The sequence below is a fragment of the Symphalangus syndactylus genome, chromosome 5 (assembly GCF_028878055.3).
Source record: "Symphalangus syndactylus isolate Jambi chromosome 5, NHGRI_mSymSyn1-v2.1_pri, whole genome shotgun sequence".
Lineage (NCBI taxonomy): Eukaryota > Metazoa > Chordata > Mammalia > Primates > Hylobatidae > Symphalangus > Symphalangus syndactylus.
Window position 1 is genome coordinate 87,334,305 of NC_072427.2, and position 27,022 is coordinate 87,361,326.

The following is a 27,022-nucleotide window of genomic DNA, read 5'->3' on the forward strand; positions in this document are numbered from 1 at the left end:
GTGGACTCTGCTTCCCCTCGGGTGCCCTCTGGCCCCCTCGGTGAGCGCAGCAGGCAGCCAGGGTCCCCCCAGGCCGAGTCTCCCTCCCCGTGGCGGGGTCTGGCATGGCCGCCCAGTGTCTGGTCCCGGGAGAGGACAGAGCGAGCTTCCGCCTCCCGCTCAGGGCCACGATGGGTTGCCCAGGGGAAGCTGCCGAGTTCCAGCTCCTCAAAAGCACGAGTGCCCTTAAAGCCCAGCCCCGAAGACAGCAGGACAGCCCCGCGGACCCCCGAGAGAACAGGACGGCCCCGCAGAAGGAGGCCAGGGCTGGCGTCCCGCCCCGGCGCCGGCGCGGACAGAGAAAGGAGCCCGCCCTCCCTCCATTCCCTGCAGCCCCTTCCAGGTCCCTCCCCGCCCCCAGCTCTCGGAAGCGCTCCCCAGTACCTTTCCCATCAGATGCTCTGCCCCCAAAACCCTCTCCTTCCTGCCCAGTGTGGAGGGGGGCGCTTGAGCTCAGGAGAAGGACGGGACGCAGGCGACCCCATCATTCCGAGGCCGCCGGGTCCAACCCGAGCAGGAGACCCCGCTGTCCTCCCTCCCGGCACCGCCCTCGCGCCCCTCGCGCCCCTCATGGAGACAGCACCAGCAGACGGCGGGTTGCTTGTATCACCTGCTCTTTATTGATTGCCGCGGGCTGCGCTCTCATGGGCGATCCATGTCCCCAAGAGCGGCACTACATAGAGGGGTTGGAGGAAGACGGTCTGAGAGAAGAGGCCGCCAGAGCCCAGGCGCACAGAAGCCCCGGCCCCACGGGCCTCACGCGCCCCGGGAGGTGTGGGCAGGGCCCGCCGCGGAGGGAGGCTGCAGGTGTGTCGGGAGGCACCTGGCCGGAGGTCACCCCCTCCTTCTGGACCCTCAGCAGAGTTGAGGCGCCTGCACCCCAGGGGAGCCAGGCTGCTATCTAAAGGAGTGTGAGGTGCGGTCACTTCCGCCACTGGCCGGTGTCGGGGTCTGGGACACCCTGAGACCCTGAGCTGTCCTGGCTGCTCTCTCAAACCCTCATTCCATGTGAGAAGGTGGAAAGGAAAAACAGGGAAGCAAAGGAAGACAGACACCCCGCCCTCAGGGTTCTCCCCCCATGATGGGCTGGGGCTGCAGGGGAGCCAGCCGAGGCCATGCCTGCTTAGGACGAGGGAGCCGAGGTGGGCTTCTCCTCCCGCGACACGGGGATGGCTCGCTCGCCGTGGGTGGCATCCAGGCCAGTCTGGATCTTGGGGCCACAGAAGGTCAGCATGCCATCGGCGGACAGGGAGCAAGAGAGGGCCGACTGGTCCACGTTGGACGGCAGGCGGTAGCGGCGGTGGAACTCACGGGAAATGTAGCCGTGGTCATCCTGGAGAGGGTGGGGGTTCACAGTCAGAGGGGCCACTGTGCAGGTGGCCCCCTCACCCCATGCCAGAGAAGCTGTTCCAGCTGCACTGACTGCAGAAGGTGGCCAGCCTGTGGGGGCTCTCACAGGGGCCGGTTGCAGCCAGCGCATCCCATGGCCAGGCCCCCTGGGATTTATGGATTCATGCCCCTGCCTCTCTGGACCTCAGCCTGGCCTCGTGGCCACTTGCCGGGCTTCACTCCAAAATTGCAGGATCATTCCGTACCAGGCCCCGCACCTCAGCCAGGCTTCCCCTGCCAGACCCCGCAGGACTGCTCCAGCCCAGGTCTCTGCAGCCCTACCTAACGTGGCCAGACAACCCACACGCTTCCACGTCCCCTGGACGCCCTAAACCACAGACTCAGCTCCCTGGGCTGACCCCCTCCTCCACTGGGTGCAAAGACCAAGAGCTGGGAGCTCAGGAAGCATTTTCCAGGCTGTGCTGGGGCTAAGTGGGGGCTTTACCCGGCCCAGGCGAGGGAGGGGCAGCACATGAGGAGGTCAGGGTTCACCCGGCAGCACCGCCTTCTCCAGCCATTGAAAGAAGATCCCGGCCAAAAGAAACCAAGACTTTGGCTAAGAGTTCCACCTTCCAGCCCCACTCTGCTCTCCAGCCCCCGCGGGACACTGTCCATCTGTGACAGTCCATGAGCTCTTCCCGGCCCCGCCAGGAGATGCAGGTCACCAGGGCTCCAGTGCCCTGGCTCCCTCGACACCACGGAGACGGAGGCCTCCACTGGAGCAAGAGCGGGGCATCAGGGTGACTGTGGGGAGAAGCTCCCGTCCCACCTGCCCGGTACTAGCTGTGGGACCCAGCAGGCTGAGGACCCCCTTGTTCCCCAGCCGTGCCCTGGAATAATGACACTGGTCCCAAAGGGCTGCTGTGAGGTGAAGGTGCCAATGCCTGTAAAGCATTACAAGCAGATGCAGCTATGCCGCCGGGGACTGGCCTTCCTCAGGTAGGGTTCATGTGAAGATGTACATTGGCTAGGAGGCGGCCACCCGGGGCACTCCCACTTCCTGGGGTTCTTTCTAAGAGCACCCTGGCATTGAGGTGACAGGGATGGAGCTGGCGACGGCTGGGTGCAGCCCGGGAAGGGACCCTAACCTGGATCCCTGAGCCACATTAACTCGGGAATGGTGACCTCTGTCGCTGGGAGGGGCTGGCTGTGCTCAGGTGGGCATGGCCCCTCCCTTGGGGAAAAGCCAGGCCTGATTCAGGGGCCCCTGGAGAGCGTTCCTCTCCCAGGGTGGAAGGCCTGGTGCAGGTGAGCAGGCCCGGTCGCGCCCGCCGTGACCCCCTTGTCCTCGCGCCCACCTCGCCCCCCTCTCCCACCTCTCAGCCTGGGCTCACCTGGCGCTCGTTGTGCTTTCCGTGGATCTCCACAAAGTCGTCCTGCACCTTCACGGTGAGGTCCTCCGGGGAGAAGTGCTTCACATCGAGGAAGATGAGGAACTTGTCCCGGTCGGATCGAACCTGAAACCCAAATGTGCCAATGTGGAGCTACCCGGAGGGTGCCGTCCCTGCTGGGGTTGGCAGAGACAGGGCGGATCCCGGTTATCAGAACAGAGACGCTTCGGTCACCTGCCGGCCTCTTCTCCCACACACCAAGTGGGGCAGAGCTTTCGGGGGTCTGTGACTGTCTCCTGGACAGACAAGCATGACCCTCGACCTGTCTCCAAACCCTCAGGGCCAGCTGAGGGGCTGAATGCTACTGGTGGGCCGGCTGGTTGTTTGGCTATGGTCAGGTGGCTGGTTATAGATCGGTTGGCTGGTTATGGGCTGGCTGGCTACTGGTTACTGTAGGAGGGGTCGTTATGGGTTGGTTGGCCCATTAGGGTCAATCGTCTGGCTGGTGATGCTTCGCTGCCTGTGGAATGAGGTCACTGCCCTTGGTGTCATGCTGTCTATAGAAGCAGCCGGAGCCTGCTGACAGCCTGCACAGCTGCCACTCCAAAAAACACTTCCACATGCTCCCTCTCGCTGCCCTGGCTCAGCCTCGGCTCCCTGAGGCATTTTGTGCCCTGGCGTTGATGCCTACTGCAGCAGCCCTGGGGAGGACCCTGTTTATTAGGTGCTGGGTGGGACTCAGGCCCTCCAGAACAGCAGAACCCGCACCGCTCACCCGTGGCTCAGAGAGGAGGCCTGTGGTGAGGGGGGCCCATTGCCTGTCCCTTTGGCCTTGGCAGGGCACCTAAGAAAACTTGCCAAGAGCTTTGCTGGCCGTGGGCAGGCTGAGCTCATCGGAGGAGGTGCTAGGAACCCCCTGCTCTCTGGCTTTCAGGACTGTGACCCCCACCTGCTCCCAGGTCTCCGGGACTCAGGAGACCAGCGGAACCCGAGAGCTCGCATTCGCCACCACGCATGCCTGCATGGGTTGCTCTTGGGATTTCCAGTATGTGGCTGGTGCCTTACAAAGCACACATGGGTCATGAGCTGATGGAGGAAAACAAAGGTGGATTCAGGCTGCTCCCTTGTCCAACCTCTCCAAGCTCTGCCGCGTGGCTGCAGTGGGGACACAGGCTCTCGCCCAGCCTCTGCAAGGGGATGAAGTAGGGTGAGACCACCTGCCTGACGGAGCAAGACCAGAGTCCATCGCTCTCCACCCACCAAGGCCAGCGAGGAGAGGCCAGCACCACGGGCCACGTCTTACCTCAGAGATGCCGGAGTCCAGCACGGTGCGGAAAAGGGACTGGCGGTAGTAGGGGCTGATGGTGGACGACAGGAAGGGCAGCAGGTCATACTCAAAAAGGCCCTCGCCGAAAAACTGGTCGAACAGCCGGCTGGGGTAGAAGGGCCCCAGAGTGCGCTTGAACCAGGGGTGCTGGATGGTCACGTCCATGTTCAGCTTTGGTACCACGGGGACCTGGAGGCTGGCAGGAGTCAGCGGGGCCTCTGGGCAGCGCAGTGTGGAGCTAGGGCCGAGCCCTCCCTATATATGCCGCCAGCAGAATGGAGGCATTAAGGGATTTCTCTGGAAAGGCATGAGCTCATGAAGAAGGCTGCTCAGTCAGCAGAAACGTGGCTGAGACAAGTGCCCGCCCCCAGCCCCAGGAGGGGCTGCATGGACTGTCCCCGAGGCCTGGACTCAGCTGAGGCCCGCCTGGGCACCCTGGGGCTCCCGAGAGGGCAGACAACCCAACGAGGAGCCTGTGCCCCACACTCGTCTGGGGCGACAATGGAGCTTCTCATCTCCCAGTTACTGGGCGGGGGCTACGTGCCAGGGACCACACTAGTTCTCTGCACACCCTGTCCTGCCTGGGTGGTCCTCATGGTCGCCAGAGGAGGGAGAGCCCACACCCCCATTAGACACAGGGGTTAGACACATCGTCCTCAGAGTCTCGCTGCGCCTGGGCAAGAGTGCACTGGTTTCCAAAGCGGAGTGCGTCTGTGAACCCCTGTTACACTCACCACTTATAAAAGGTATGCATGCTTGTTAAAACTCCTGGAGAAGAAGCTGAAAGGTGCCATAATTCCAGCACCTGGGGGAGCCCTGTGGAGTTTCATGCTTGTCCTCCAGGGGTCTGCGTGCCTCCAACAGGAAGACGGGCGGCTGTGCGCAGATGAGAGTGCCACGTGGTGAGCTTCCCTCTGCGGCCCACCCTGGACGCCCAGCCCCATGGTCATCGTCCCCTCGATGTAACGCCTCAAGCGTTACGCCTTGTAATGATGTAACGCCTCAATGTAACGTCCCCATGTAACGCCTCGAGCCTCCGTGACATGACCTGCCATGGCTGTTGAGTGGGGCTGCTCCTGTCAGGGTGGCGACATGTCCCCATGTCCCCGTCACCCATGCGGTACCACCACCCACATGATCCTGTTATCCACAAGTCCTGGTGATTATTTTGCTCCTCGACTCATGGCCCCTGTCCAGTTCTCACTAAGTGTCCAGGCACTCCTGGTTTTGTTTGTTTGTTTTTGAGATGGAGTCTTGCTCTGTCGCCCAGAGTGGCGCCCAGATCATACAGTGGTGTGATCTCAGCTCACTGCAACCTCTGCCTCCCAGGTTCAAACAATTCTCCCACCTCAGCCTCCTGAGTAGCTGGGACTACAGGTGCCCGCCACCACACCTGGCTTTTTTTTTTTTTTTTTTTCTGTATTTTTAGTAGAGACAGGTTTTCACCATGTTGGCCAGGCTGGTCTCGAACTCTTGACCTCAGGTGACCCACCTGCCTTGGCCTCTCAAAGTGTAGGATTACAGGCATGAGCCACTGCACCCGGCTCACTCCTAGTTTTAAGTCTTTTGATATTTTGGGGTAAACTGGCCCTGGGGAGCATGGTCCTTCCCCACATCCCCCCTGCCAGCCTGGGAACAGGCCGTGCCCCCTCTCCCGGGCTAGCTTTTCTAGTGTACGGTCCAGGCTGTGGGAAGTTGCTTGGTTCTCTTTGGGCCTCCCAGTTCCTGCTCAGCCTCTAACAGATTCATGCGTGTGGAGTAAACACACACCCAGGACACTCCTGGGCTTTGCAAACTCATCTCCAGCCCATGGGCTCAGAAGGCCACGAAAGGTCAGATGCCCCAGGGTATGCGGATCAGACCTGACACATCCCAGATGGGATCAGAGCTGAAAGGGGGGCTCCGAGGCGTGCTCCACGGGGCACCTCCATCATGAGCAGCACCCAGCACCAGACCCTTCCTCCTGCATTTACAGCCCTGTCCGGGGACACAGGATCCCAAAAAATCTTGAAATGACTTTTGCCCTGCAAGTTTACAATTCCAGAGGAGTGATTCCCTGGGGTGCCAAATTAAGGTGCAGATAGGAAACGCTGCGAGAGGGATGGGTGCCTTCCCCAAAAGCCTACACCAGGCCTCTGCCTGTGGGTCCTCAGAGCCACCCTGTGAAGCAGGTCCCAGCATCATTCCCGCTTCACAGACCAGGAAATGGGAGCTTAGAAGGTTAAGCCGCATGCCCAGGTCACTTGGCTTGGAAGAAGGGAAGGTGGCTTAAAGCCACCTTTCCAGTCTGGGGGTCAACATCCAAGCAGTGGCAGGGTCTGGGTGAGGCAGTGGGCGGCCCCACTGTGCTGGCTACCTATTCCTGGGGCACAGGGAGGGGGAAGAAGAGGCCGTTGGGATGGAAGCCAGCATGCAGCTTGGCCCCGGGGAGGGTGGAGCCAGGCCAGGCGCACGGTCAATGCTGGGCGGAGCCATGGTGGAGCTTGAAGCAAAAGGAGAAGGCTGTCGTCCTCATCCTGCCTTTATGTAAAATGTTGACTGTTTGTCCACCACAAATTTTTTGCATTCATTTTTATTTACTTATTTATTTATTTTATTTATTTATTTTTGAGATGGAGTCTCGCTCTGCCGCCCAGGCTGGAGTGCAGTGGCACAACCTCCCAGGTTCAAAGGATTCTCCTGCCTCAGCCTCCTGAGTAGCTGGGATTACGGGCACACACCACTACGCCCAGCTAATATTTATATTTTTAGTAGAGATGAGGTTTCGCCATGTTGACCAGGCTGGTCTCGAACTCCTGATCTCTGGTGATCCACTCGCTTCAGCCTCCCAAAGTGATGGGATTACAGGCATGAGCCACTGCGCCCGACCCATTTTGATTTTTTTAAACATTGCATCAAAACATGATTTAAACATCAGGACATTGATGTCGGTGTTTTTAGTGCCCCTGACACTTGGCAGGGAGGGAAGAGCTGCGCTGTCCTTCACAGCTGGCCCTGCACATGGTCAGTCAAACAGTGGAGACTGCAGGCTGAGGAGGCAGCTGAGGCACCAACCTGGGGCTGAGCACCAGCCTGGTCCTATGGACTGCACAGCTCTGGGCGCCGAGGCTGAGGCAAGGTCCACACGGGGCAGAGCGAGATCCAGGCACTCACACCTCTTGCGCCCCTCACCACATGCTGTAGGGCCTGGCGGCTCAGAGGCCACCATGGGACGTCGAGGCTCCTGCCACAGGGTTGGCCGGGCCTGCAGGGGCCTTCTGAGTGAGCCAGCGCCTGAGTCTGCACAACAGAAGCAGGAAGGCCTGGACCAGCGGACAGGGAGGGCTCTAGGGCCCTAGGGGCCTTTTCAAACCCCGAGTTTAGGTGTTGCGTTAGTGTCTTGTGGCTGATGTACCAATCACAGACTTAGTGGCTTCAAACAATACAAATGTTCTCTCACAGTTCTGGAGGCCACAAGTCTGAAATGGATCTCATTCAACTTAAAGCAAGACACCGGCAGGGCTGGCTCCTCCTGGAGGCTCAGGGGAATGTTTCCTGCCTTCTCCCTCGTCTCAAGGCACCTGCCTTTCTTGGCTCGTGGCCCCTCCTCCACCTTCAAAGGCAGTGGTGGGCGGTGAGGTCTCTCCCATCACATCCACCTGGCAATTATGCTCTCAGCCCACTTGGATAATTCAGGATCACCCCCACCACATCTCAAAGCCAGCTACTTTCAGGAGCCTTAACCCCCGCTCGCTGGCCCAGAGGCTGCCGTGCAAATATCCTCACTCAATTGATCCACACTGGTCGAGTCCTGTCTCTTAACGCTGTGTTTAAACAAAGTCCCTGCTTTTGTGGAGCTGATATTCTCTTGGGTAGAGACAAGCAACAAACAAATAAAGAAGTAAATGCACGCTGAGGTCAGTGCATCCGCCTGCCAGAGCCCTGCGCCATTCGCCTGGATTCTGGGGAAACAAGACCCTTTTGCTCTGGACCTGGGCTCCTCCTGACATTTGTGTTGAAGATGCTGCCTCAAAGCCACAGTGTGCAGGCGGCGGGCAGGGGGAGGTGACGGCCAGTGCACTGAGGGATATGATGTCTGTGGAAAATGAAAAACCAGAATGAAACCAAACACAAGTCGGTGTTCTTTTCCTGATTCCCAGCCACTGTCCATGCAAATCATGTCAGCACAAAATCCGCCTCCCCTTTTGCTGGGCTAAGTTCTAGCAATTGCTGCATTCATAGCAGTTGATTCTCGAGGTAGGGATGTTCTATAAGCTGCTGTGAGCACTGAATTAGTGATGCCTGGACTGCTGAACCATGGCTCCCAGGGGAGACACAGGGTTAGGGTCCTGTGAGCCTCTGGTCCCAATGTTCTCATCAGCTGAGCAATGCATCATTTGTCTTACGAGTGTTTCTGTGTAAAGATGCTTTACTGAGGCCGGGCATGGTGGCTCACGCCTGTAATCCCAGCACTTTGGGAGGCCAAGGCGGGTGTATCACCTGAGGTCAGGAGTTCAAGATCAGCCTAGCCAAAATGGTGAAACCCCATTTCTACGAAAAATACTAAAATTAGCCAGGCGTGATGGTGCGTGCCTGTAATCCCAGCTACTTGGGAGGCTGAGGCAGGAGAATCGCTTGAACCCAGGAGGTGGAGGTTGCAGTGAGCTGAGATCGCGCCACTGCACTTCAGACTGGGCAACAGAATGAGACTCTGTTCCAAAAAAGAAAAAAAAAAAAAAGATGCTTTACTGAATCTATAAACATTGATTCACTAACACTGAACTCATGGCCAGCAGCCCTGTAGCTCGGCCCGAAGGAAGCTTCTCTAACCCGTGTTTCCTCTGTGAGATGCGCTGCAGCTTTCTTACCTTTTGCAGTTTTGTGTGTTTTGTTTGTGATTTTGCTGTTTAAAATGCCCCCAAGCACAAAGCTGAAGAGTAACCAAACAATAACCAAAACTGTCTTTGGGTTTCCATTTGTATGGCATATTTTTAGAAATCTTTTACTTTCAAACTATTTGTGTCTTTGAATCTAAAGTGTCTCTTGTAGACAGCATATAATTAGATAATGTTTTTAATCTGTTTGGACAATTTCTGCATTTTAACTGAAGTGCTTAATCCACTTACCTAAAAATGCCTCCAAGCAGACAGCTCTTCAGCACTGGGCTTGGGGACGTTTTAAAAAGCAAAATCACGGCCGGGCGCGGTGGCTCACGCTTGTAATCCCAGCACTTTGGGAGGCCGAGGCGGGCGGATCACGAGGTCAGGAGATCGAGACCACGGTGAAACCCCGTCTCTACTAAAAATACAAAAAAATTAGCCGGGCGTAGTGGCAGGCGCCTGTGGTCCCAGCTACTCGGAGAGGCTGAGGCAGGAGAATGGCGTGAACCCGGGAGGTGGAGCTTGCAGTGAGCCGAGAGGGCGCCACTGCACTCCAGCCTGGGCGACAGAGCGAGACTCCGTCTCAAAAAAAAAAAAAAAAAAAAAGCAAAATCACAAACAAAACACACGAAATGCAAAAATCATGGCACTAAATAGACCTCGAAAAGGACACTGGTTGACCGCCTGAGGCTGCAACAAGAGGGCATAGTGTTGCCTTGTTCAACCTCAGCCAGGAATGTGTGTAAGGAGACAAATGTTTCGGCACACTCTACACATCTGTGAATGACCAGGAAAACTCTGCAATTATTGATTTGGGGTCACAAATAAATTTTTTTGGTAATTTTTTTGTAGGGATGGGGTCTTGCTATGTTGCCAGGCTGATCTTGAACTCCTAGGCTCAAGCGATCCTCCCACCTTGGCCTCCAAAGGTGCTGGGATTACAGGCGTGAGCCACCACGCCCAGCCTACAAATATTTTTGACCAAGTAGGTGTCATGGACTGAACTGAGTTCCCCAAAGATTCCTATGTTGAAGGACTAACCCCAGGACCTCAGAGTGTGACTGTATTTGGAGATAGGATCTCTCAGGAAATGAAGTTAAAAGGAGGTCCTTCAGGTGAGCCCTAATGCATGTGACTGGCATCCTTATAAGAAGAGGAAATCGGCCGGGCGCGGTGGCTCACGCCTGTAATCCCAACTTTGGGAGGCCGAGGCGGGTGGATCACAAGGTCAGGAGTTCAAGACCAGCCTGGACAACATGGTGAAACCCCGTCTCTACTAAAATACAAAAAAATAGCCAGGCATGGTGTCGTGCGCCTGTAGTCCCAGCTACTTGGGAGGCTGAGGCAGGGGAATCACTTGAACCCGGGAAGCGGAGGCTGCAGTGAGCTGAGATCGCGCCACTGCACTCCAGCCTGGCGACAGAGTCTCACTCTGTATTGAGAAAAAAAAAAAAAAAGGAAATCTGAACAAATTCCAAAAAGAGACACCAAGAACACGTGCACCCAGAGGAAAGTCCACATGAGGGCACAACAAGAAGAGGCCGGTCTGCGAGCACAGGAAGGAGCCGGCCCTCCGACCCCACGATCTTGGACTCCCAGGCTCCAGGACTGTGAGGCAACAAATGTCTGTGGTCCCTGGCACACTGACATCACAGGGAATTCCCAAATCTGGAATGCATGAGTCATGAGGAGAGACTGTATTTCTGTAATCTTCACATTAGCACAGTTTTATTTCTTGTTCTAAACATTTACTGAGTGGAAATTGTCCAGTGAACTTCCAGTCATGGGGCCACTCCCGACACTGCAGACGCAGCCACCTGCATTTGCTTGGAGCAGCTTTGAAGGCCGGGTGCAGGTGCACTGGGGGAGGGGTTCTTATCTCCAGCCCCGTGGTTCAACATATTTCTGTGCTTAAACGAGAAATTTCGCATAACAACAACAGCACTCACAAAGAAACCGAGCTGGAAGTATTTCAGTTCTGTCATTCTGCATGACCTCTTGGTGTTTTCATTCTGTGTTTCAAATGTGAGACTGTGAAACCAGAGCACAAACGGAGGTTTGTGAAACGGAGCACAAATGGAGGTGTAGTGCTGAAGCTGAGATGTTAGCTCATGCATGAAAGAAGTCACTGAATTTGAATATCTTTAACATTGAAAAGCATTTTTTTCTGTTAATTGCTTTAAAGAATGAATCAAGAAAATCATGATTATCCGTGATTATTACATAACTATCCTGAAAATAATTTTGCGGTATGGAGGATGGAATATTCAAAACTGTGACTCACTCTGGTGTCAAATAGCCTGGGGGCACCACTGGCCTGGGGCTCCTCAAGCTCCTTGCTGGCGTCCAGTGGCCTCTGGCAGCCCTCCAAGTGTGAGCAGATTGAGACAGTTTGGGGAGGCCTGGAGCCCTTTGGCTCTGCCCTCAGTCTGCCTCTGAGCCAAAACCTACAGCCAGCCTTGTCACCAGCAACGCTGGGACGCCAAGGTAGAGATGATATAGGAAACAAGGGTCCCCCTAGGATGTCTGAAGGGTGAGATGAGCTTCTTCCTGTGCCTCCCACACCACCGCCCAGTGGCACAGGGCCCCCTGGGCCTGCCTGGGACAGCCTGCAGGAGCCCGGCCCCAGCACACAGGCCCCAGGCTGGTGTGAGCTGGGTCAGGGGAAGGTCCGCCTGGGGACAGGAAGGACAATGGAGAGAGAGGTCTGCCCAGTAGGCCCCAAGGACCCCTCGGGGAAGATGCTGGCCTCTCCAGGCAGCCTGGCACGGAAGCAAAGGGCTGCGAGTCAAGTGTCTGACTCCCAGGCCAGGGCTGGGAAGGGCAAGAACAAGGCTGGTCCTGTAGCCTGCCACCTGGGGAGGGCACGGGGGTAGGCAAACAGCTCAGCCCCGCAGGCACACCGGGGTCTGTGTAAACATGGTCACCCTGGGTACGGGCGGCCCTTCCTCACTGGACGTCCCTGGGCACGGGCGGCCCTTCCTCACTGGATGTCTCGTGGTTCTCCTGGCCTCCTGGAGAGTAAACGTCACTCCTGCCCGTGCCCTGGACCAAGACCCTGGCGAGTGTGACCAGCTCAGGGCAGACCCAGCCAGAGCACCCAGTGGGCCCCAAAGGACACACCTTGGGTTAAGGGGGCGCGGGAGGGGGTCACTGCAGAGCCAGCAGCTTCCAGAGAAGGCTGAGGGTGGGGACCCGGGTGTAGCCCAAGGTGCCAGTGCCCACCTGGGGTCTTGGTGGCCGCAGGGAGAATGCGGGCCGGGTGCCGCGCGCAGCTCCATCCAGCCTGACCCTCGGTCCCGGCCCCGCCCTGGGCCACTGCTGCTGGGTCCCCCCTCACAGATGCAGGGACTGCGCAGGCGGCAGGGTCGGATGGACGCAGCCTCCACATGGGCCCCACCTAGGCCATCTGCGCCCCAGCAAGGGAGGCGCCAGCCCAGCATGGCTGGCTCAGCGCAGTGCCACCACAGGCCCGACCCTCACGCCCCCGCCCCGGGGAAGAAAAAGTAAGAGTTTCACAGAGATCAGAAAAAGAAAAGGCGCGCCCATCCCACAGCTGAGCAAGGCCACGGGGCAGGGCTGGCCCCTGTGCCCACCAGCCCTCGCGGGGGCCGTCCCACCCGGGAGAGGCCTCAAGGCCATTGGCTGCCTCGATGGGAACTGCAGCCCAGTGGGGCCTGCAGCCAGGGCCTCAGGCCTGTCGCAAGCGTGGAGCCCCGCCGCCTGAGGACGTTCTGCAGGGTGGGCAGCGCTGGGGATGGCGTAGGGGGACCCTCCCTCCCGGCCCAGGGGCTAGGCAGGACCGAGTGTGGGCTGCATGGGGCTCCTGAGGGTGGAGAAGGGGTGGGAGGCCAAGGGAACAGACGGGCAGATGTGCGGGAGCTGGGTGGGAGGGCAGGGCTCCAACTGGTCTGGGAGCGTGTGCGGGGGTGTGGTGTATATTTGATATGTGTGGTGTGTGGGGTGTGTATGTTGGATATGTGGTGTGTGATGTGTGTGCGGTGTGGTGTGTGAGTGGTATATGTGTGGTGTGTGGGGTTTCTGTGATGGGTGTGGTGTGTGTGGTGTGTCTGTGACGTGTGTGGTGTGTGTGTGGTGTATATGTTATGTGATGTGTGTGGGGTGTGTGCAGTATATGTGTGGCACGTGGTGCTTCCGTGATGTGTGTGGTGTGTGGGGTGTGTGTGGTGTATATGTGATGTGTATGGTATATGTGGTGTGTGATGTGAGTGGTGTGTGTGTGGTGTTTATGTGATGTGTGGGGTGTGTGGAATGTGGTGTGTGTGGTATATGTGTGGTGCGTGATGTTTCTGTGGTGCGTGATGTTTCTGTGGTGCGTGTGGTGTGTGATGTGTGTGGTGTGTCTGTGATGTGTGTGATGTGTGTGTGGTGTATGATGTGTGTGCAGTGTGGTGTATCTGTGGTGTGTGTGATGTGTATGTTGTGTATCTGGTGTGTGATGTGTGTGGGGTGTGTGTGGTGTGTGTGTGGTATATCTGTGGTGTATGTGTCTGTGTGGTGTGTGTTGTATAGGTGGTGTATGGTGTGTGTGTGATGTTTGGTGTGTGTCTGTGGTGTGTGTGCCTGGAGGTGTGTAAGCCACTGTCTCGGAGATCCTTTTTCTCGAATCTCTCTACAGATGGAGACCTGTCGGGAGGTTTTTCCCGGCCTCTGCGATGGCTCCTCCGCGGCTCCCGGGCATTGTTTCTGTGGCCCAGCTTAAGCCTGTCCTCAGCGATTTGCCGCCCCGCTGCACCCGAGCTCAATGCCAGCCCCCTCACACAAAGGCGACATTCACTTCATCTACAGGATTCCCGTAACGCCAGCAGTCTGCCCCACAAAGGCTGGCGCTGCAATTTTCCACTCCAGGGCCCCGCGGGGCTCACACACAAATCCGCCTGTGTAGGGCGGATGGGGCATTGTTGTGGCTCAGCGGGGAATGTGCCTGAGCTAAGCCCTCGCCCTGCTTCTCCTCGAGGTCAGCAGGTTAGACAGGATGGTCCCCCGCAGACCCCCGAGCTGCCCTCAGAGTGGAACGTGGGGCCGGTCATGTCCCGCCAGCCCCTTCCAGAACAAAGTCGGCAGGCAGAGTGTGCCATAGACCCCCGAGGCCCTCCGAGGCTGGAGTGAAGCTGGGGAGAGGATCCTGTTTCGGGGGTTTAGAGATAATTCTGTCCCACAGCACACACTGGGCGCTCACCACTGCCAGGACGTGCAGGTCATGGGTGACGGGGACAGAGCCAGTGACGTCCCGCCCTCCCCCTGCCGGCCAGCACCTGGTGCGCCCATCAGTGGGTATCACTTTTACGGTGGCAGCAAATGCTACTTCATTGAGTTTATTTTTATCACGAAAATTTTTACACAGTCTCAAAACTAGAGACCACGGAACAATGAGCCCTCCACATACTCGTCAGCCAGATCCAACAATCAGGAGGATTTTGCCCCGCTTCCCGGCTCTCTTGGTTTTTTTCTTTACTGGAGTATTTTAAAGCAAAGCACAGACGCCACGTCATTTCACCCCCGCGCAGTTCAGGTGCCTCTCCTACAAATGGAACGTTTCTTTATATAAGCGCAAATTCCCTCTCATGTTTGACAGGATTCCTAACAATTTCTTGATGTCATCTAAAACCTAGTCCCTCATCAGATAACCCTGATTGTCTCAAATATGTTTTTTTACAGTTGATGTGTTTGAATCATGACCCAAAAAGAATCTGCTGGCTGCTCTGGTTGTGACGTAGGTAGCATTTTTTCTGAAATTGCTTCTGCGTTCCTGAAAAGGTCATACGTCTTTTCCTCTTTTGATGTGTTAATACAAAGAACGTTATGAATCAGTTGTCTAATGCTAAACCAATCTCACATGATTGGAACCCACCCAGCTTAGTTACTGTCCTAGCCCAGCTTTCCAAGAAGAGGGAGCCTGGGGAGACGTCTAGGTATGGATGTTTTGTTGGGAGGCACCACCCCAGGGAAGTGAAAGGGAGGTGAGGAAGGGAGGGAGGGTACTTTGCAGAACTGGCTCTTCCTTCTCATCTCCAGGTGGCCAAATCTGCTCCAAAGGATGGCGGCTTCCCTCACCCCATCCCCAACGTTCTGATGTGTCTTTCTGGGCCCTTCGGGGAACCATGGGGCAGCAGAGCCCTTGGGATCGGGGCAGCTCAGCCTGAGGCTCCCACCAGGATGGGTGGGGGCACCCCAGCCCAGGCTTGCCTCCGAGGAGCGCTAGATGGGACGGTGGGTTCAGCTCTGTTACATTTAGGATTTTCCACCTATGCTCTGAATGCAGCTGGCCTGTAACTCTCTCTTGTATTGTCCTTATCTGGTTTTGATACCAAGTTTATAACCACCTTATAAAACGGGGGGTAGGCCGGGGGCAGTGGCTCACCCCTGTAATCCCAGCACTTTGGAAGGCTGAGGAGGGTGGATGGCTTGAGCTCAGGAGCTTGAGACCAGCCAAGGCAACATGGCAAAACCCTGCCTTTACAAAGAATACGAATATTAGACAGATGTGATGGCGCGCACCTGGAGGCTGAGGTGGGCTGATGACTGAGCCCAGGAGGCAGAGGTTACAGTGAGCAGAGATTGCACCACCGCACTCCAGCCTGGGCAACAGAACCAGACCCTGTCTCAAATAAAAATAAACAAATAAAATGAGAGGTGAGGGAAGCATGTTTTCTAATTTTCTTTTCTTTGGAAGAGTTTCTATAAAATTGAAACTGTTCTTACTTGTTGGTAAAACCCACCAGTTAACATCTAGGAATGTTATCTTTTATTTGGGGCGCTTTTTTTTTTCCTACTGATTCCATTTTTTAATGGATATAGGACTTCTGGTGTTTAGAAAATCCTCCTTTGTGTAGGTATCACACTCACGGGCATGCAGCGTCCCCCAGGGTGCTTGGATTCCTTGGTGACCTCCTCCGGCCTCACGAACGTGGTGGGCAGTTGGTTTTTTTTCTCATCCCTCTTCTTGTTTGTCTCCACCTTTTTCTTGATTAATTGGGGCAGTTTATCAATTTTATTAGATTTTGGCTTCGTTGATCCTCTCTACAGTATGTCATTTTTTATTTCATTCATTTCTACTCATATCTTCTTTTCTTCTTTTTTTTTTTGACATGGAGTCTCCCTCTGTCACCCAGGCTGGAGTGCAGTAGTACAATCTTGGCTCACTGCAACCTCCACCTCCCGGGTTCAAGCAATTCTCCTGGCTCAGCCTCCTGAGTAGCTGGGATTACAGGTGCTCACCACCATGCCTGGCTAATTTTTGTATTTTTAGTAGAGATGGGGTTTCACCCTGTTGGCCAGGCTGGTCTCGAATCTTTCTTTTGCTCTTTCCTCTAGATTATTCCACTGTTAATGTTTGTAAATCTAACCTGGTAACTTTGCTATGAGTTTTACCTTTTCTTTGCTCAGTGTCAGCGTGAAGATGGTTGTTCCTTTTCTCACTGTGGCCGCATCCCACAGGTTTAGCTGGAGAGCTGGGGCTCTTCCCGCAGTGCCCTGGAGGGAGCTGGGGCTGGCCCTGCAGGAGCCGCTGTACAGCCCAGTGAGGGGCTTTCAGACATCTGGGAGCTAAGCCACACAGCGGCTTCTGCAGTCAGTCACCGGGCAAGACTCAACACTCACTGTGTGTTTGTTCTTAGCCCACCTGACCCAGAAATGATTGGAGGCAGGCAAGAGGGGCTCAAGCCCTGGGCATTGGCTGTGTTCAGAGGAATGAACAGTTCCTAGGCCAGTGCTGGAGTCGGGAGAGGAGCTGTTGACGCATCACCCGTGACAGTGACGCTGCTGCTGTCACCACACCAGGGGTGTCCTGAGTGCTTCACCTGAGTGGGACCTTGCACCCCCTACGGAAACCCTCTGCAGTCAGAACCACGGCGACCTGGGTGCCGGGAAAGCAGCTTCGGCACCGTCCGGAAAGTTACAGGAAGCTCCTGGAAGCTTCGAGAGGCAGAGCCCGGGCTAAGCCCGCCACGATGCTGCCCGCTTCGTGTGGTCTGAGCGCGGAACGTCTCCCTTTGCTTTTCTGCACAAAACACTGCTGCGCTGCCAGTCCTCAAGATCCGATCTGTGGTCCTAGCCCGCCCCAGGCACTTGTTTCCCCTTCAAAGACCTCTCAGCGGACAATTGTTTTTCACGCCCTCTGGAAGGGAACACTCAGGCCGCCGGTGACGGGCGACGTGGCTGAAGGCATGGGACACAGTGGGTGCTTAGTCTCTCCAGGAATCAACCCAGGCTCACCGAGGAGGCTGGACACAGCTCTGGGCGTGAGGACAAGGCTGGTTTGCCTTTGGTTCCTGAGCAGCACGGCCCACCTTTCCCCACCCAGAGGTTCCGCCCTGCCTCAAGGGGCAATGACACGGGTCAGCCGGGCCTGCAGTCAGAAGCAGGTGCTCTCAGAGCCAGGCTCTGGCTCCATGACTCCACGTGCCTGGTCAAGGCGAAGGTGCTAAGGAGCCCCCCCAGTCCCCTGCCGCCTGAGGGAAAGCAGGGAGGTGGGTTGCTGGGGAGGTGTTGGCTCCCCCACATCAGGGGATCGAGAGGAGAAGGCAGGTCTGGGGCCTTTGGAAGGTGACCTGGGAAGCAGGAGTGAGTGAGAGGGCGGGAGGTGGGGTAAGGAGCAAAGCCACCGAAGGCTCCTCCATGAGAGGGTTGCTGGTGCAGGCAACTGGGGCCAATCCCACTGAGGATGTCGACTGTGGCACTCCTAGCTCTCACGCGGGCCGAGTGGACCGAAGCCCCAAGAGCAGAGAGGCGGGGAATGCGGCCCCTCGGAAACGGCCCCCTTAGCTTCCGTGGGCTCAGAGGCAACTGCAGGGTTCCGGCCAGGGCAGCAACAGGGTCTGGCGCCAGCGCCAGAGACCATGACCCCCACCAAACCAGGGGCATCTCTCAGGGTTCCCAGAGGAACAGAACCCACAGGACAGAGCCGATAGGACAGGTGGACAGAAGGATGAATGGATGGATGGAGGGAAAGAGATTTATTTGAAGAGATTGGCTCAGCAATTGTGGGGGCTGTCACTTCCAAAATCTACAGGGCAGGCAGCAGGCTGGAGACTCAGGCAGGGTTTCTGTATTGCAGTCTTGGGGGAGATGGAATTCCTCCTTCTTCAGGAAACCTTAGTCTTTGAACTTCAGGCCTCTGGCTGACCGGACAAGACCCACCCACACGACGGAAGGTCACCAGCTTTAAACAGAGTCTACTGACCTAAATATGAATCACATCTACACAGCTGTCCACAGCAACATCTAGATGGGCGTTTGACCAAACCGGGTGCCGTGGCCCAGCCAAGTTGATGCATGACACTAACCGTCGCACCAGGGGTGAACCCAGGAAGGTGAACTCATCACGAAACCAGGAAGGTGAGCCTTCCTGCTGCTCTCAGAGCCTTGAGGAAAGGGAGCCCATTAGGGTTGAGGAAAGAAAACCTCTTCTTAGATGATTGCTACTAAAATTACCATAACCTCCAAGAAATGGCTGCACCATGGGGGTTATTTTGTTTGCTTTTCTTTTTATCTGTTATTTTTGTACAGACAGGGTATCCTTATGTTGCCCAGGCTGGCCTCGAACTCCTGTTAAATCCCAGGGGCAAGAGGAAACCAATGGGAAGCAGAGGGACAAAGAGGGGTCGGTATCACTAAATCCAAGGGACATGGTGCTTTTTTTAAAGTGTTTTTTGAACTGTGGTAAAACATGTATAACATAAAATTTACCATCATGACCATTTTTAAGTGTACAGTTCAGTGGCATCAAGTACATTCCAGTCTTGTGCAACCATCCCTGACATCCAGCCACAGAACTCTTCATCGTGCAAAGCAAACTCTGTTCCCGTTCAACACTCCGCCCCCCTTCCCCATCCCCCAGCCCCGGTGCCACCATTCTGCTTTCTGTCTCTGTGAATCTGACTCCTCCAGGGCCTCATCAAAGGGGAGGTCACCGTACTTGTGCATCTGTGACTGGCCTCTTTGACTCAGCCTAATGTCCTCATTCCTGTCTAGCCTGCATCAGAATTCCCTTTCTTTCGAAGGCTGATAGTCCCCCGTGGGAATAGACCACATCTAGGGAACACTTCTTGAGGGCCTGCTGGGAAGTGGAGGTAGCCCAGAACTGACAGGCCCAGTTTCGGCCCTCAAGGAGCTCACAGGACAGGGAAAGCGCACTGGAGATGTAGCGAGGAAGCCACACCTGCACGGCCACACTCCTGCCTCACCCACAGCCAAGGCTGGTATTTTTGCTCCAACCCTGGCCAGCCAAGTTCTTGCCCCACCAGGGCCTCTGGGTAAGCTGTAGCAGGAAGAACATGGACAAAACTAATCATCGGCTGGGCGCGGTGGCTCATGCCTGTAATCCCAGCACTTTGGGAGGCCAAGGCGGGTGGATCACTTGAGGTCAGGAGTTCAAGACCAGCCTGGCCAACACAGCGAAACCCTGTCTCTACTAAAAATAAAAAAATTAGCCAGGCATGGTGGTGCATGCCTGTAATCCCAGCTACTCAAGAGGCTGAGGTAGGAGAATCGCTTGAACCTGAGAGGTGGAGGTTGCAGTTGAGCCGAGATCGTGCCACTGCTCTCCAGCCTGGGTGACAGAGGGAGACTCCTTCTCAAAAAAAAAAAAAAAAAAAACAAAAAAAAACTAACCATCAATGCCTGGACCTGCCTCCCTCCTTCTAGGAGCTGAGCGAGACTGCACAGCTGGCAAGGGGTACAAACGGACCCAAGCAGCCGCCTCATGAGGGGCCTGGGACAGCTCCACATGTGCTTGTTACAAACAACATCGCACGCATCTCTGAGAGCATTTCCCTACGTCAAGTTCCCAGAAGTGAAATTCCTGAATCAAATAATCAAACATCAGTCGCAATGAGAACTACAGCTCCTTCCTCACCCCGCCATGAATTTGTAAAAGCAGATATGAAATGAACAAGTAGAACGCTCACATCCTCTCGTTCCCCTTGGGGAAAATGTACAAGTGAATTTCCCTAAATGCAGTTAGATAAGCATGAAACTTCACACACAGAAACCGATGAGATGATCTACTCCTCTTTTGTGGGTTTATCCAAAATGTTGCTTCTCTATTAGAAAAAGAAAGGCCCAAGGTACGCCACAGCACAGAACTGCTGCCTCCCTCCTGCTTCCACAGCTCCCCTGGCGACACGGCCAGGCTCCAGGGGCTGGCCAGCCCTTGTCTTTAACCCTCTCAGGACACAGATTCAGGAACAAACAAAGCACTTCTCGCCTGTAACTTGAGCATCTCAAAACCCAAGGGCTGGCTGGACATGGTGGTTCACACCTGTGACCCCAACACTTTGGGAGGCCAAGGGAGGAGGATCATTTGAAAGCTGGAGGTCAAGGCTGCAGTAAGTCAAGATGGCGACACTGCACTCCAACCTGGGTATATTAGTCCGTTTTCATGCTTCTGATAAAGACATACCCGAGACTGGGAAGAAAAAGAGGTTTAATGGGCTCACAGTTCCATGTGGCTGGGGAGGCCTCACAATCATGACAGAAGGCACATCTCACATGGTGGCCACAAGAGAGAATGAGGGCGAAGCAAAAGCAGAAACCTCTTATAAAACCATCAGATCTCATGAGACTTACTCACTACTACGAGAACAGTACGGGGGAACTACCCCCATGATTCAATTATCTCCCATCGGGTCACTCCCACAACACGGGGGAATTACGGGAGTACAATTCAAGATGAGATTTGGGGCTGGGTGCGGTGGCTCACACCTATAATCCCAGCACTTTGGGAGGCCAAGGTGGGTGGATCACCTGAGGTCAGGAGTTCAAGACCAGCCTGGCCAACATGATGAAACCCCATCTCTACTAAAAATACAAAAAAAATTAGCCAGGCATGGTGGTCTGTGCCCTTAATCCCAGCTACTCGGGAGGCTGAAGCAGGGGAATCGCTTGAACCCTGGAAGTGGAGGTTGCGGTGAGCCAAGATTGCGCCACTGCACTCCAGCCTGGGCAACAAGAATGAAACTCCATCTCAAAAAACAAAACAAAAAAAAGATGAGATTTGGGTGGGGACACAGCCAGACCATATCACTGGGTGACATAATGAGACCCTGCCTCTAAAAATAAAAATAAAAATAAATTCTTTAAAAAACACAAGGGCTGACTGCCAAGGTCGGGGAGCCCCAGGGGGCTGGCCATGGTGGGGGAGTTCACAAGAGAGGAGGGTCTCCGCTGCTCCCGGCCACCTTACAGCAGGTGTTCCCACATCAGTATCTGTGCACGTTGATGAGTTTGGGCACAGAAATTCAACAGAGCGCTGCCTCATTCACATTTGCATCCCCAGGGACTGGTGCACAGAAGGGTTCAGGAAATCCATTTGTGCATGAGTGGGTGTTTTTGTTATTTCCTTGCTCCATGAGACGTGGACAAAAAGGAAGAGAAAGTTCTAGCCAGGTGGACACCAGCAGGCCGTCACCTGGAGTCCAATCCGAGAGTGTCAATCTGTTTTTCCCACCTGCCACCCCCTCTGCCCACCCTTAGGAGTTGTTTGACCAGGGCCACCAGAACCTCACACCTAGCGGACACCCCAGGGGCTTCCAGAACCCCAAGCTCATGGCATCTTTGTGTTTCTAACTTGAAAGTCCACCAGCTCCTGCCATCCCAGAACAGGCTGTTTCCTTGGAGTTCACGCAGAGAACCTCAGAGCTGGGAGGAGGCGAGAGCCCCAGACCACACGTGACCAAGGTCCGACCGCAAGACTGTCAGGGACGGCGACTGTTTGTCCACCGCCCATGCTCTGCTCTTTCTGTTCTCCTACCCAGGCTTTTCATTCCTCTGAGCCTCAGTTTCCCCAACTATAAAATGGAGATGAAGGCAATGACCACTCACCTAAACAGCACCACAGCTGCCAGAGGCAGGATGGCCAGCTCCATGGCCTACAGAGGAGGAAGCTAAAGAAAGAGCGACTGAGGAACTGGACCTCTGAGGGCTCAAAGTCACGCATGGCCTGGGGTGGCTCTGGGAGCTGGAGGGAGGCAGCTGGCTCCATTCTGGCCCCTGATCCATGGGACATCCTCCCCTTGCTGAATGGGCATGCAGACCGGCCACCTGCACCCAGTCACCCCTGACACAAATGCCCACAGCCTCTTCCAGCCCCTACTGAGAACCTACATAAATGGTCTCAGAGAAACCATGGCTCCGAAACTTCCACAAAGCTACCGGCATGGCGGCTCTCTCAAGCCACTGTCCACACCACCAGCTCATTCTACCTGGCTCACCAAGGACCTGCATTGGGTGGAACTGTGTCCCCTAAAGCGATGTCTTCAAGTCCTAACCTCAAGACCTATGGATGTGATCTTATTTGGAAGTGGGGTCTTTGCAGATGTAATGAGGCTAAGATGGGGTCACACTGGAGAAGGTGGGCCCTCATCTAATGACTGACGACCCTGTAAGAAGACAGAAATTTGGACGCACACACACAGAGAGGTCGTGTAAACACAGAGGCAGAGGTAGGAGTGAGGCTGCCACAGATCAGAGTTCCAAGGCTTCCAGCACCCACCAGCAGCTGGCAGAAGTGAGGAAGGGAACTCTCCTAGAATCTCAGAGGGGGCGCGGCTCCGCCCACACCTGGAATTCAGACTTCTGGCCTCCAGAACCATGACAGAGCACATGTCTATGGTTTAAGCCCCTCATTTTGTGGTACTTTGTTGGGCTGCCCCGGAACACTGATGCAAGCCTAGATTTGTCCATTTTCCCACTGCTATAAAGAACTTCCGGCCGGGCATGGTGGCTCACACCTGTAATCCCAGCACTTTGGGAGGCCGAGGTGGGTGGATCACCTAATGTCAGGAGTTCGAGACCATCCTGGCCAACATGGTGAAACCCCAACTCTACCAAAAATACAACAATTAGCTGGGAGTGGTGGCAGACACCTGGAGTCCCAGCTACTCGGGAGGCTGAGGCACGAGAATTGCTTGAATCCAGGAGGCGGAGGTTGCAGTGAGCCGAGATCGTGCCACTGCACTCCAGCCTGGGTGACAGAGCAAGACTCTGTCTGGAAAAAAAAAAAAAAACAACTTACTTGAGACTCTGGGTAATTTCTAAAGGAAAGAGTTTTCATTGACTCAGAGTTCTGCACGGCTGGGGAGGCCTCGGGAAACTTACAGTCATGGCTGAAGGGGAAGCAGGCACCTTCTTCACATGGTGGCAGGACAGAGAGAGCAAGAGCGAGCGAAGGGGGAAGAGCCCCTTATAAAACCATCAGATCCCATGAGAACTCACTTGCTATCATGAGAACAGCCTGGAGGAAACCGCCCGCATGATCCAGTCGCCCCCCTCCTTCAACACCTGGGGATTACAATTCCAGGTGAGATTTGGGTGGGGACAGAGCCTCACCACATCATAGCCATTCTGTCCTCCCTGCCCTGCCTCAAGACCTGGAGTGTTTCTGAGAGTGGGCCCAGCACAGGGACGAGGTGGGTCAGGACACTCAAGTCCTGGTCCAGCTCCCACTCATAGCTGGGTTCCTGGCCGGTGACTCCAGCTCCCTTTCTGCTGTCTCCCTGTCTGTAAGACAAGGGGCTGGGCCAGCCATCTCAAGGTCCCCTCCAGTTCCATGTTCCCAGGGCTGAGCAGGTCCTGGGCCTTGGTGTCGCAGAGCCCAGCATCATGGGCCCACCCGGGAGAGGTATCGGGATACGTCTTTGCCACATCATAAGTCAGGTAGAAAGATGTGTGGGACGTGGCTCTGCCCCCGGTCAGGACGGTGGACACATGCAAACGCTGCACAGACGCACCCTGCCCCGACACCGCCCAGAGTGCCTGGGTGGCTTCCTGAATGGCGAGGCGCGGTGGGCACTCATGGGTCTGCCGTGCACCCCACCTGCAGGGCACGTGCCCAGCAGACAGCAAGGGCTGAATGACAGGTGACAGGACGGCCGCCAGGCAGGCCAAGGTGGGGCCAAAGGCAAGGGTGGCTGCTCGGCTGCAGGGCACGGACACTCAGCCTCTATTTCCTCCTGGGGTGGCAAGGGAGGGGTGAGGGAGGGTCAGACCGGATGTGACCATGCTTCAGACTGCGCGGGAAGTCCTGGGAAGGAGTGGAGCCCGCTTCAGCTGAAGGGACAGAGAGGGAGGCAGGGGCCAGACAGCGCCGACCACCTGAGACCCAGGCAAGAGACAGTATGGTGGATGGGGGTGCTGCCCAGTAAGGGCTGGGGGAGAAGACTGAGGAAACCCTCCCTCCATCAACGTGCCTGGGAGCCCTGCCAGGTGAGAGCCCTGTTGTTCCCGGATGACTATGGACTGCTCGCTCCGGCCCCTCAGCCCCTACCCAGCCTGCCCCCAGGAGCAGCACGGCTCAGCACCAGCAGCTCTCCAGCTGGCAGCTGCCCCACTGGGATCCCCCAAATGCCCTGCAAGCCAAGGTGTGCAAGCCCTGCACACCGACGGCCGGAGAGCAGCCCCTGTGCTGTGTTCCAGATGGAGGGAGGGGTGGGGAGGGGGGAGCTACACTGGGGAGGGCTGCGCCGGTCACTGCCGGGGAGGGAAAGCCTCAACACCACCCCTCTTATCCCCTCATCCCCCGCAGCCTCCCAGCAAGGTTGTGGCCCACAGCGGACGCTCCCCACGAGGTAGAGCCCCGTTTCCATACCTGGAGCAGCTGCACCTGGAGGTGGGGCTCATCTCCATACCTGGAGCGGCTGCCTGCCCCAGGGCAGAAGCAACTGCGCGCAGCCAGGTGAGGCCATGTGGCCAATCCTGGTCAATGGACTGAGCATGAGGGGACGTGTGCCCAGCAGCAGGGACTACTGTGCACTGAAGGCCAGGGCCGCTGGATTGGGACAAATAAATACAACAGGTCCTCAAATTCCATCGTTTCATTCTAGGGAGCGGTGAGGAGGTCTCCCCAGGTCCCCATGGGTTTTCTCCAGGTCCTCCAGTTTCCTCTCACATCCCAAGTACACACCTCAGCCTCATGGCATGTCTACATGGGCCTAGTCTGAGTGAGTGTGGGTGTATCACGGAGGCCTCTCCTATCTAGGGCGGGTGCCCGCCTTGGCCCTGAGCTGCCAGGATGCGCCCTGGTCACTTGCCACCCTGAACTGGAGAAAGCAAGTTGGAAAATGAATGAATAAATGAATATAAATTATCGAATAAAAATTATAAAGCCTATGGTAATCACACAAACGCATGCCAACAAACGCCGCGTGTGAGGGTGTTCAGGGAGCCGCCATATTCACGGTCGCTTGTCTTTCAGCTGTGTGGTGGGAGGAGATGCTCCCAACAGCTTGTGTTTTGCAGACATTGATTCCTTGATTTCACCACCACCACTACCACCGCCGTCACTCGTGGACTTCCCAAACATTGGGTAGATAATGATCTCACTTGTTTGTATTAATCTTTCTTATGTAGGTATAGCTACCTCTACATGTAGGGATAGTTTACATTTATTTCAATGTTTAATATTAGAAGTGTTTGGGTCTTTAGAAATTTGGTGGTGTTTTTTTTTTGTGGGTTTTTTTTTGGAAATAGGGTTTCGTTCTGTCGCCCAGGCGGGAGTGTGGGGGTGTGATCACAGCTCACCGCAACCTTAGCCTCTGAGGCTCAAGCAATCCTCCCACCTCAGCCTCCTAAGTAGCTGGGATCATAGGCATATACCACCTTTCCTGGCTAATTTGGGGGGTATTTTTTGTAGAGATGGGGTTTCATCATGTCGCCCAGGCTGTTTTGAACTCCTTGCCTCAAGAGATCTGCCACCTCAGCCTCCCGAAGTGCTAGGATTACAGGTGTGAGCCACCACGCCTGTTCTGGTGATGTTTTGAGAACAGAAATATGCCTTTTTTTTTTTTTTTTTTTTTTTTTTTGAGACAGAGTTTGATACTCATTGCCCAGGCTGGAGTGCAATGGCGCAATCTCAGCTCACTGCAACCTCCACCTCCCAGGTTCAAGTGATTCTCCTGCCTCAGCCTCCCAAGTAGCTGGGATTACAGGCATGCGCCACCATATCCAGCTAATTTTGTATTTTTAGTAGAGACAGTGTTTCTCCATGTTGGTCAGGCTGGTCTTGAACTCCCAACCTCAGGTGATCTGCCCGCTTTGGCCTTCCAAAGTGCTGGGATTACTGGTGTAAGCCACTGCACCCAGCCTATGCCATAGGAATTTAACTCTTGTTTATATCAACTAGCCTATGGTAAAGTTGGTTTCATTGTATGTTGTCTTGCTTAAAGTCACAGTTTCCAGGAACCTGTGATTAAATTGAGGACTTACTGTATGCCATTATCTGTTTAAAAGAAATGATAAGTACCAACCCATGGCCCCTGTTTCCATGGGGCCTAAGATGAAATGCCCAAGGTAAAGGCGATGGCTTCCCTCTCCCAGTCCCCCGAGCCTGTCTGAGCTCCAATACTGGTTCTCTGCCCTGTGCAGTACCCCTTGGGAAACACTGACTTTCCTCCCCGAATCCAGTGGTCCCAAATAATCATCTCTGTAGTTGCAGAAGTGGAGAAGTGGACTGAGCCTTCACATTGCCTAAAAGATGGAGAACTCCGCCCTCTAGTGTCCGTCACCACAGCAAGTGGGACACTTCCATTTCCAAAGTGGAAAGACGGTGCCTTTAAAGATGTAACCCCAGCGGAGGTCAAGGTCTGAAAAGGGCAAATTCTTTCCATGACTTCAGCCTGATACAGACACCCACAACCCTCCCGCCACTTGCAAGATTTGATCTGAAACCAGCTTCTAACAGCTGCCAAACTAAAATGCCTTAGAGACATGGGGTAACCAAATTACAAACACACGTTCCATGTGACGCAGCCCTTCCACCTCTAGAACTGTATCCTACAAATATCGCACATGTGCAGTCACCTGTGCACAAGATTACTGTTGCAGCTGTTGGTGTTAGTGAAAAACGGACACTCCCTAAATGTGCATCGTAGAGGGTAGGTGTACCAGCCTCGGCTGCATGCAACAGCCTGCAGTGGTTGAAAAATGAGGAAATCTGGCACATCCATGTTCACAGCAGCATCATTCACAACAGCCAAGAGGTGGAAACAACCCAGACGTCCACCAACAGGCCAACAGAGAAACACAACGTGGTCTCTACATGCAGTGAAATATTATTCAAC

At 55.3% G+C, this 27,022-nt stretch overlaps 2 protein-coding genes across 6 annotated transcripts in view; one reads left to right on the forward strand and one right to left on the reverse strand.

Annotated features, from left to right (window-relative positions):
- Positions 1-636: 636 nt before the first annotated feature.
- The window catches only part of CRYAA (crystallin alpha A), a 59,898-nt gene continuing 33,512 nt past the window's right edge, over positions 637-27,022 (reverse strand). For 2 of the 4 annotated variants that reach the window (XM_063640554.1, XM_063640555.1), the window contains 3 exons: positions 4,063-4,341; positions 2,763-2,885; positions 637-1,372 (listed from right to left, as the gene is read on the reverse strand). In XM_063640554.1, the coding sequence (XP_063496624.1) occupies positions 1,163-1,372; positions 2,763-2,885; positions 4,063-4,341 (612 nt within the window). In that variant the 3' untranslated portion in view covers positions 637-1,162. Of the gene's footprint in view, positions 1,373-2,762; positions 2,886-2,993; positions 3,283-4,062; positions 4,342-27,022 lie in introns of those variants that run through there. The other 2 variants (XM_063640556.1, XM_055279830.2) reach the window with 2 other exon arrangements.
- Positions 23,040-26,832, forward strand: LOC129483043 (uncharacterized). Of its 2 annotated transcripts, none has more exons than XM_063640559.1 (3): positions 23,040-23,265; positions 24,490-24,639; positions 26,392-26,832. In XM_063640559.1, the coding sequence occupies exons 1-3, from the start codon at positions 23,218-23,220 to the stop codon at positions 26,431-26,433; spliced, it is 240 nt and encodes a 79-aa protein (XP_063496629.1). In that variant the 5' UTR covers positions 23,040-23,217; the 3' UTR covers positions 26,434-26,832. The 2 variants fall into 2 exon arrangements, with proteins under 2 accessions (XP_063496629.1, XP_055135812.2); XM_055279837.2 differs by lacking the exon at positions 26,392-26,832 and adding an exon at positions 24,788-25,247.

Bases quoted from the DNA above. Each gene is read 5' to 3' on its own strand.
- LOC129483043 (XM_055279837.2), top strand. From the start codon at position 23,218: ATGATCCAGTCGCCCCCCTCCTTCAACACCTGGGGATTACAATTCCAG. The intron at 23,266-24,489 runs GTGAGATTTGGG...CATCCCCCGCAG, and splicing joins CCTGGGGATTACAATTCCAG to CCTCCCAGCAAGGTTGTGGC. The intron at 24,640-24,787 runs GTGAGGCCATGT...GTTTCATTCTAG, and splicing joins AAGCAACTGCGCGCAGCCAG to GGAGCGGTGAGGAGGTCTCC.